General features: G+C 35.7%; 1 protein-coding gene across 2 annotated transcripts; it reads left to right on the top strand.

The window, feature by feature from the left end:
• Positions 1 to 207: 207 nt before the first annotated feature.
• On the top strand, positions 208 to 8065 carry LOC108671961 (rho GTPase-activating protein gacK). Of its 2 annotated transcripts, XM_018159564.2 has the most exons (7): positions 208 to 943; positions 4334 to 4394; positions 4911 to 5010; positions 5266 to 5855; positions 6252 to 6964; positions 7182 to 7317; positions 7823 to 8065. In XM_018159564.2, exons 1-7 carry the CDS (start codon positions 935 to 937, stop codon positions 7840 to 7842), a joined length of 1629 nt encoding a protein of 542 aa, XP_018015053.1. In that variant the 5' UTR covers positions 208 to 934; the 3' UTR covers positions 7843 to 8065. The 2 variants fall into 2 exon arrangements, with proteins under 2 accessions (XP_018015053.1, XP_018015051.1); XM_018159562.2 differs by lacking the exons at positions 208 to 943; positions 4334 to 4394 and having other exon boundaries at positions 4403 to 5010.
• The last annotated feature ends 1140 nt before the right edge of the window (positions 8066 to 9205 follow it).

Raw genomic sequence — 9205 nt, 5'->3', positions numbered from 1 at the left:
TTATAGGGCTACAAATTCATCTCTTTGATTGACACGAATAATTGATTTACTGACAACAAAAAATGATGATATTCGTAATTTTTATCTACATTCATAGATGATAAATATTGCTCATATCTATATTTTTTTGACATGACTATACAATTAATGTGCTACGCGTTTAGGTGGGGAGGTTAATACAGTATGATCAGAAGCCAGTATGAGCTATTGAACCAACTAATGACTCTCAATAGTTGTAGATTTGTGTCGTCTAGTCATTATTTGAAATTTAGACCTCATGTGATGACGGAGTTCAGAATTTTAACAAGTGAAGTCAAACGTATCTTGAAGCTGCGCCGAAATACTTCTAAACTTATCAGTGACTGCCATGAGGCTTGAACTTAAAACAAAATATTTTAGAGAAAATGACTTCATGACGGTGAGGTTGCTGACTTATGGTGAATCTGACCTCGCGACTGTGAGGTCACCGGCTCTTACTGATTCTTTACTCACGATGATAAGGTCGTTGACTCCTGTTGAACTATAAGGTATTCAATAAGAATGCATGTAATCGGCAGCTGAACTGAATGCAATCTAAGGTAGGAGCGCTAGTGCTGATTATATATCTAACTCATACCACCATTGGTATAATGTAGGTGCGTGACGAGATTGAAGATTGACGATTGGAATTTCAGACGGATTGACATAGAGATTGATATTTCAGTTTGAACCACGGCGTGATACTTGCACCAGGATGCTGCAGTGCGTTCCTAAACAAGAAGTGAGAATTAGTTGTGTTATATATCAAGGTGCGATGTACTGTAAGCCAGAAGTATAACATTATGGCAGAAGTGTAACATGTTAGGAAAGTAATGTGTAACAGACAAAAATTGCTAAAATAAACTGAATAAAATACGTGACATTTGTAATCATTATTGAAGGAACATTATCAGCTATGATTCTGGTAAGTATATAATATTTAATCGCATTGTATTTATAAGGAAAATTATTATGAATCAATTATTAATATTAGCCTGTGGTTAAAAAAATGCTAATAAACGTGAATATATTATCAACCTATAATGTGGTTGAGTTTTCAAACAAACCTTTTCTCAACGATTTTGTTATTAAATAATCCATTCAATTGATGTATTCAGGTTGAAAAATTACTAACCATTTTTTTCATGTAAGAAAATCGTCAATTTGAATTCACGCATATGATTCTTTCATCATTTTAGTCAAGGGGAGGAAACTCATTGGAATAATTTTCTGATATAGGTACTAGCATATGATGTGAAATTTCTACACGGGGTTAGCAAGGCTTTCTCATAAGTTCCAAAATGCTATCATGTGTCGTACCATAGGTTCAAAAATTATATCATACATCATATTATGATAGGTTCAACAATTATATCATACATCATATCATAGGTTTTAAGATGATTTTATATGACATATCATAAGTTCAAAATTATATCATATGTCACATCATAGGTTCAAAAATGTTATCATACGTCATATCATAGGTTAAAAAATGTTATCATTAAACATATCATAAGTTCAAAAGCGAGACCAAAGCATCCACTAACATTTTTCAAAGCTCAATTCTCTTGCTTAGTTACTGAGCTATGCACTCAACTCGGTTATTGGATTATCCACGCCCAAAGCCAATTACTTTCTTCGCTGGCCAGAACTTAAATGCAAATGTTGCTGGTCACGCTGCCAAGAGACGGCTGTCCTATATTAGGAATAGTTACGAGTGTCAATTTGAATTTTTGATCGTTTAAATTTAAAATTCAAATAAAATTTTAATTTTAATTTAAATGAGGTTGTTACCTTCGTGGAAAACTTGCAATGTATCTGAATTTATGCTGCAATCTGAGTATTTATTTTCCATGTAAAATTTGTTAGAAATAGAAAATTTGTCGAATATACCTGGTTATTGTTAATTTCCACTCAATGTTAGTTTTTACGGGAATTGAACTATTTTAATTTGCGAAGCAAAGTCTAATATAATTTTGAGATTATATGGTCTAAGAGGCGTATGATTAATTTTAAGTATATTTGTTCATCATTTACAAATTTGATATGCTGCTACTGGCAGTGTTATGAAAAGAGGGTTTTAATTACCATAGATTTCAGGGCAGAACATTTATATTGCTTCTGCCTAAACTTAGGCTTGAGGACATTGCGTTCGTGTTGAGGACATTGCCTCTAAGGTTTCTTCGAACGAAAACAAATTATATAAAAAGGCAATATTCCAAAGATTATTATGCCAACGTTTGTCTATATTTTAAATCAGTCGCAAAATTCCAGTCTCACAGAACAATCTAACTGAACGGACTGAGGTGATAACAAATGTTTGAATAAATTGTGGACAGATAACCTGTAGAAAAAATTATCAGAGGTACCAATTGCCTGAAAAAAGTATACGTTTTTTCATCTAAAGAATTGGTTCTCGCGCACTTGTATTCTCGTATGATACCAGAGACGAGATAAGAAGTGGTCAAGTTTAGAATATAATGACCCTATAAATGTCACTCAAAAATGTCGCATCGCTTATACAGCGAAGTCTGAATATCTATGAACATGCCTAGCGTGATTCAAAGGGCAAGAAATCCCACGATAGCTGATTATACGTCTAAATTTCCTCCTTAGAGAAACTTAGGGTACTTTTTTTGCATTATATGTTTAAAAATATCACATGCATTTCGTCATGATTTTATTTGTATCGGAACTAACACATGCACGCATGCATTATATGTTTAAAAATATCACATGCATTTCGTCATGATTTTATTTGTATCGGGACCAACACACGTAGTCGTTCATCAGCGCTCGAATGTCCTCTAGATACTTTACAACGCTTTGTTCAAATATGACTGAATGCTATTATCATGCATTCAGACACAGTTCATCATCCATGAATTCTATTACCGAGTTTAAATTCAGACACAGTTCATCATATTTTAGAGTTCATGTACCCCGCATCATAGATTTAATCATATTTACAAGCAACTCTTACATTGTGAGGTAAGTGTTCCATGACTCGTATTCCTGCACGGTATCATTAATTGCAAAGCAGTGTCAGACCCCCTGCTGTATTTGCCTGTATATCTCGACTGATTTGTTGGACAATTGATTAGAAAAAACATGCTTGCCGCCGCAGCAGCAACGGTTCGAGTGAATATAAGGTTACGATTAAAACTGAGAATGCGCAAAAGTCAAGCACTGGGGAGCATTAAGATGCATTTCTTTGCATTTAAAATGCAGTTGGGGAGGCCTTTTTAAATCAAGAAGGACTGTTCACAGATAAGAACGGATAGGGGTTGACGCTGAGCAAGAATATATGAACTTACAAAGCGAAGCGGCACAACATTATCACTTATTTTGAAAAAAAGTTAAACCGGATTAATTTAGGAAAAATACAATATACAATTCAGCTATTATCAGTTAAGAAAATTCAACGAGTTTATTATTATTTTGGAAACTTTCAAGCAGGTTGGATGAAAAGTTATATATTTGTCTTTTGTGTGTTTTTACTGGATGTCTATTTGGCCGATTAATTATTTAACTTGATATGGTATTGTTTATTTGCATGAAATTTGAACAAACTTGTATAATAGCTAATATTTGTTCCAGTATATATGGGTAGAATGCTCTTCAATTAAGTATTTTCCTATATTGGCTAAATTTGTTATGTACTTATGTACTTATAAATCGTTTTAAGTCACAAATGAAGAAAAGTCAGTAAAACTTTTGGCAGGATTATTATTGGTTATATAATTATTTAAAAGTGGATAAATTATTGAAAATAGACTCTAATATACATACACAATTTGCTTCAATTCCAGTTTTATCTAAAAAATAGATACTTCAACTTAAAAAAAAATACATAAATGAAAAATTATACAAGATACTTCAACGAAATGAGAAGTGTCAATTATCTCCATGTCAGTTTCCTTGCGTCTTTAGGCGTACTAATCGCATCGTAACTCTGTCACCACGAACGCCTGACCATCCCATGAATCTGTCCAGGAACGCCAGTTTAGATAACATCGCCCATTCGGATACCCTAACATTGCACCGTAAAAATATTACGGGACTATAAAGTCCAGCCACGTATGCGGAATTTGATTGCATCTAATTTATTGCTGTAGGAAGGAGAATTATCACGGACTGAACTTGGCACATGAACTTTTTTGAATAATTCCAAATAAATTTGAGTATCTATCTTTAAATAAAACCAAGCAGCATTGATTTCAAGAACAATAAATTGAGATAAATGTCTAGTTACAGAAATTCAAGCAAGGCACAGAAGCAGCATGTAACTATATAATTGAAACTTTTGCAGGAAATTGGGAGCGTTTTATTGTTGGTGATAATGACGACCGTCGAGAGCAGCAGCAATGCAGGTCCGTAATTTAAATGACATCCGCACTTTCAAATTCCCGTTAAAATTTTAGCAAGTTACATTAGTAAATTTTGAACAGAAAACATTTTGAACATCGTATTGTATGCATATTATAGTGTCATAAAATATCACTGTGTTCTATTACTGACAATCCTCTCTGAATAAAAGTTTTGCTCCTAAAAAAAAGATTTAGTCTTGATCGAATAACGTTGCACTCATATTCACCAAAGGAAGAGTATAATGAGTAATCTGTGTAGCTAAATGTAACATGGTGGCTCATATTCCCGTACAACAAACTTAACCTACTGAATTTACCCTGACCACATGAGGAAAATCATTTAAACTTCTTCTTGCATTGCAAATCATAAATTTGACAGGCATGCTATAGCAGTTTTATAACCATCATGCATTTGTTGATGGAATTTTATGCTCCCGTATATGTTCCCGTATACCCGTATACGTTCCCGTAATACCCGTATATGTTCCCGTATACCCGTACATGTTCCCGTATACCCAGACTTTTATTGGCCGTATCCTGATCACATCGCGAGTCCGCTGGTGCCGTGTTCTCGAGAGGGATATTTCGCTCACCCTCGGGACTGTAGGTGGTTTTACAGGTAAAGTTAGACCGAAAATTTCGAGGTGTAACAGTGTTCGTTCACTTAATAAAATATTGCTTAGGCCAGCAGTGCAATGCAATTAGTTTGAATGGTGTTGCTTCCATGAATGCAATAGAAATGCTACCCTAATTTATGGAATATTAACGATAAGTTGGACATAATCCTGTAACCTGGTGTTAAATTTTTCTTGATTAATTTAACCGATTCATTTCAAATGAGTAAATATAACAACTTACTTTGCTTGTTCTGAAGATGCGTCGGTGGCAACGGGGTTGGATCCTACCGCAGATTTTACTTTGAATGCGATCCTAACATGATCTACATAAGTGACATGAACAAATGTGGCTTCGTGTATGTAACGTCAGACCTCGAGGCTTCCTGCTCTTCTCATGACGATTCCGTGGCTACGAATGTTATTTCTTTGGGGATTGACAGCCAAGAAAACACGGAATCCCCACAGCCAGCTCTTCCAACTTTACGACCTGTTTACCCGACCCTAATTCCACCACCATCTAAACCTGACCTCAATTTATACAACACTGCTGTTGTTCCTCTTAACTCCTTGCATCCTTTTCCAACGTCTGAATCTGATGATTTCCTCGGAAACTTGATAGTCCCTCAGTCCATGCCAGCGTCTGACGGAGAAGAAAACGTCTGCAGTATAATGATTGGGAGCTGCAGTTACCGAATGATGTGCATGAAAGCAATATGGGAAGTACATCACAGCATCGTCAGGGTTTGCGAGCAAGCTTTCTATCGCTGCACAAAAGCCGGAGGCAGAGAGCTCGATCTGTGTCTGCCGGGCAGCACCTACAGCCCTGACCAAAGGTATTGCATCAGTGGTGAGTTTCACCAGCAAGGAATGACCGATTTAGATTTAGTTAACTGCATGAGAGTCTTTTGCTTACTGTTCTTTATTGCCATTGAAGTACTTTTCTGTACGGGATCATAATATTTTCGCTTTCAATTGTCAACAAATACATATTAAAGGAAAGTACTTGTAAAGCTTTCACCCAAACTCCATGGTTTTCTTGAAAGGAAAATGTAGTTGTGATAGATTTCAGCAGTTACAATTATTATGCATTCCAGCGCTGATGAAACGAAGTACATTTGGCTACTTCACCGTTCAAAAAACAAAACATATAAGCACCTCCGTTAAAAAATAATGCATCACGGATATCAACATGAAGGCAATGCTGATTTTTTTTCATTTCGCAAATGTTTTTTCCCAATGGTAGATAATAACTTCTGCAAGAATCCAATCGACTACAGTTACGTCAATCCTCCTGCTCCACCGCGGACCTCCTCCACAACAGCTGGACCTCCAGCAATATCGGTACCTGAACCTGATGAAACAACAATCCTGCCAATCACAACACCTAAAATTCCTACAACAACCACGCAACCAAACTACTGGTTCACGACATCATCTACCACTCAAAGTCCTACATCCGTAATAACTTCAACTCTACCGCCTGCAACAGCATTCAGACCTACAATAAGCAGTTGGTATTTCACCTCTTCAACACCTGTCTTCACTACGACACCAATTTCCCGACCTCAACCACCTCCTACCATCAGCACTACTACTCGGCCACCTCCTAAACCACCCGTTGGACCACCAGTTGTTCTCCCTAGCAGCTCAACCCGACCTCCGTACAAACCTCCCGATGTCCCTATTTCGAAGCCAACTATATCACCCAACTCCTGGTGGGTACCATACAAACCAACTACACCAGAAACCACAACAAGCACTACCACTACGACCATCACAACACCCACTGTTGCAGTGACTGGTGATCCTGATACTGATGAGGACTTTACAACCGTCCATCTCGCGTTGAACCAAACGGTGAGATGCTCAAAGACTAAACCCCGACCCATGGAGAGCTGGATGCTGGACTATTTTTGTTCAGAATATTATCTCTGCAGCCCAACGGGACACTACAAGGTGCGTTACAGCTAGACCTAGCATTCTAATCTGCTATATGTCTTAATATTGTGCGTTTGAATATATCTTGGACACCAAAGTGTTGTATAGAAGATCAATTATTTCTGCAATTCAGAGCATATTATTTCAAATGTCAAATGAGAAACCTAAAGTGATTTCGTAGCTGAGAAATTCTAAATTTGTCAATTTATTATTGTTATTCCTACCGACATATCAGGGCTTGGTTGTGTTGTGTCACGAGTTCTTGGAATGTCGCTTCGTGGCTACGGGCGTCTGGGTGGTGGCCAAGATGCAGTGTCCCGCCCCCTGGCTCTACTCCTACTCAACCAACGCCTGCGCGAGGAAACCTTCCGGTAGGATTGAATTCAATATTTCGCTACACTTTTTAGCGCATGTTCTCATTTATGGAAAAAAGGCGCTATTGTGCTCGTCATGTCCGTCCGTCTGTCTGTCCGTCTGTCCGTCCGTGACTTCACGTTTTCGTCGACGAGAAAATGCGCTCTCTTTCACTCACTGCATTGAGTACTGAGTTATATAATTTTTTTGCTTTCGCGATGAATTTATAAATGATGACTTACCACCTCATTACAGAAGTCTTATATAGATTTTTTTTTTTTAATTCTTCCACATCATTGTAAAAAAATGCCTCTCACACTGAGAAAATTTTGTAGCGCGTAACGAAATAATCAAGCGTTTTTTTTTCAAGCGTAACCGATAAAAGTAAACGGTAACATGGCTGCATAATGAAACGATGATCTTAGGTAGATAGATCATTTTGATATATCTGCTTATTTATTATGAAATGCAAGTTGCAAATACACTTGAAATACAAACTTTTCGTTTTTTTCCCTTTGCCAGATCACGAACTGTGTTCCTGAAGAAAAATCTTGACCTGAAGAACGTCGGTGAATAGTAAAGGATATACACGAAAATTTCAATTTGTCCTTCCTCTATGTCTATTGAGTCATGGTAAATCAATGTGTCTCAAACATATTTATTTTTAAATGTAAATTTATATATTTTCTGCATCTAAATAGTCCGTGAGAATAAGATAAAAGGTTTTTTAATGTGAATTATTATTTAATTTAGCTCAAAAATATTGAATTTATTTTTATTATTTTAGCTCAAAATTTTAGAGAAAATAATGCCGTTTTTAAGCAAATTGACTATGTGTTTTTGATTTTGATTTTAATATTTTTAACACGCAAAATAGCCAAAACCCACATTATTGAAGTACAAAGACATTAAAACTTGAATTTTGTGATAATTCTCCTACATTGCATTTGCATTACTATGCATTGCACCCATGGATTTATTTACGTGCAACTCAGCAATTAGAATGTTTTTTTTTTAATAATGACAAATTAATGCACGAATCTTGTGGGTAAAAAATGCATCAAAAAATTCGATGGCGTATCGAAAGATCTCAAAGTGCAGAACGGTGTTATATTTACATACAAAAGCCAGCGACATTCTGGATGTTGTGTAGCCTATTGTTTAGCAAGAGGTGCTGTTGTCCCAGTTATTAAAAATGCATGATGATACGTATATCCATTATTTCAGTTCGTAAATGTATATCCATTATAAATACTTCAGTTCAAGAAAACTAATTGTTTTCTCGTTAAGTATCTTCGCAGAATCTAACGGTTTCTGTTTTTGATACCTCAATTCCTATGTGGAAATCACGTGACCTTTTATCGCCAAACTTGGTATTTCATTTTTCCTAGTATCATTATCTCTAAGTTCTTTAACCGAGAAATTTCCTAAAACGCTAAAATGATCATCTACTAATTTAATTTTGAATGATTATTAAAAAACGTTAAACAAAAGAGTTGTTTAACAAGAACTCTCAATTATGTCTCTTTCGTTGTATTTTGATTGAAACCATTATAATAAATATTTCTATAGAAGCTGAATGTTATTCTTCTCCAGATGCGATATCAATATATATTAGACGATATAAAATGCGATATTCATACGATATCACATTCCAATGTTCATTTTTCTCTGTATTTTTGGATTTATCGATCAGCAAGGACTATTTTAATTCTTCTATAATATTCATAATTATAAATATACATTTTTATCTACCTGTTTTAGTTTATATAGGCAATAAAAAATTGACCGACCGTAAACGGAACTTACTCTCAAAATGGTAAGAATTTTATTATTTCCCCCCTGTTTATTAAGTGCTATTTCTTATATGCGAACTCAAACTACGCATGTCAGCTAGAAACTCCA

Source organism: Hyalella azteca, unplaced genomic scaffold (genome assembly GCF_000764305.2).
Source record: "Hyalella azteca isolate HAZT.00-mixed unplaced genomic scaffold, Hazt_2.0.2 contig12030, whole genome shotgun sequence".
Classification (NCBI taxonomy): Eukaryota; Metazoa; Arthropoda; class Malacostraca; order Amphipoda; family Hyalellidae; genus Hyalella; species Hyalella azteca.
The sequence above is the reverse complement of the archived record's forward strand: the minus strand, read 5'-3'. Positions and strand labels throughout refer to the sequence as shown.

Excerpts from the sequence above, each read along its gene's own strand:
- LOC108671961 (XM_018159562.2), top strand. The coding sequence starts at position 4,820 with ATGCTCCCGTATATGTTCCCGTATACCCGTATACGTTCCCGTAATACC. Across the intron at positions 5,856-6,251 it reads CCAAAGGTATTGCATCAGTG|ATAATAACTTCTGCAAGAAT; the intron begins GTGAGTTTCACC and ends TCCCAATGGTAG. Across the intron at positions 7,318-7,822 it reads CTGCGCGAGGAAACCTTCCG|ATCACGAACTGTGTTCCTGA; the intron begins GTAGGATTGAAT and ends TCCCTTTGCCAG.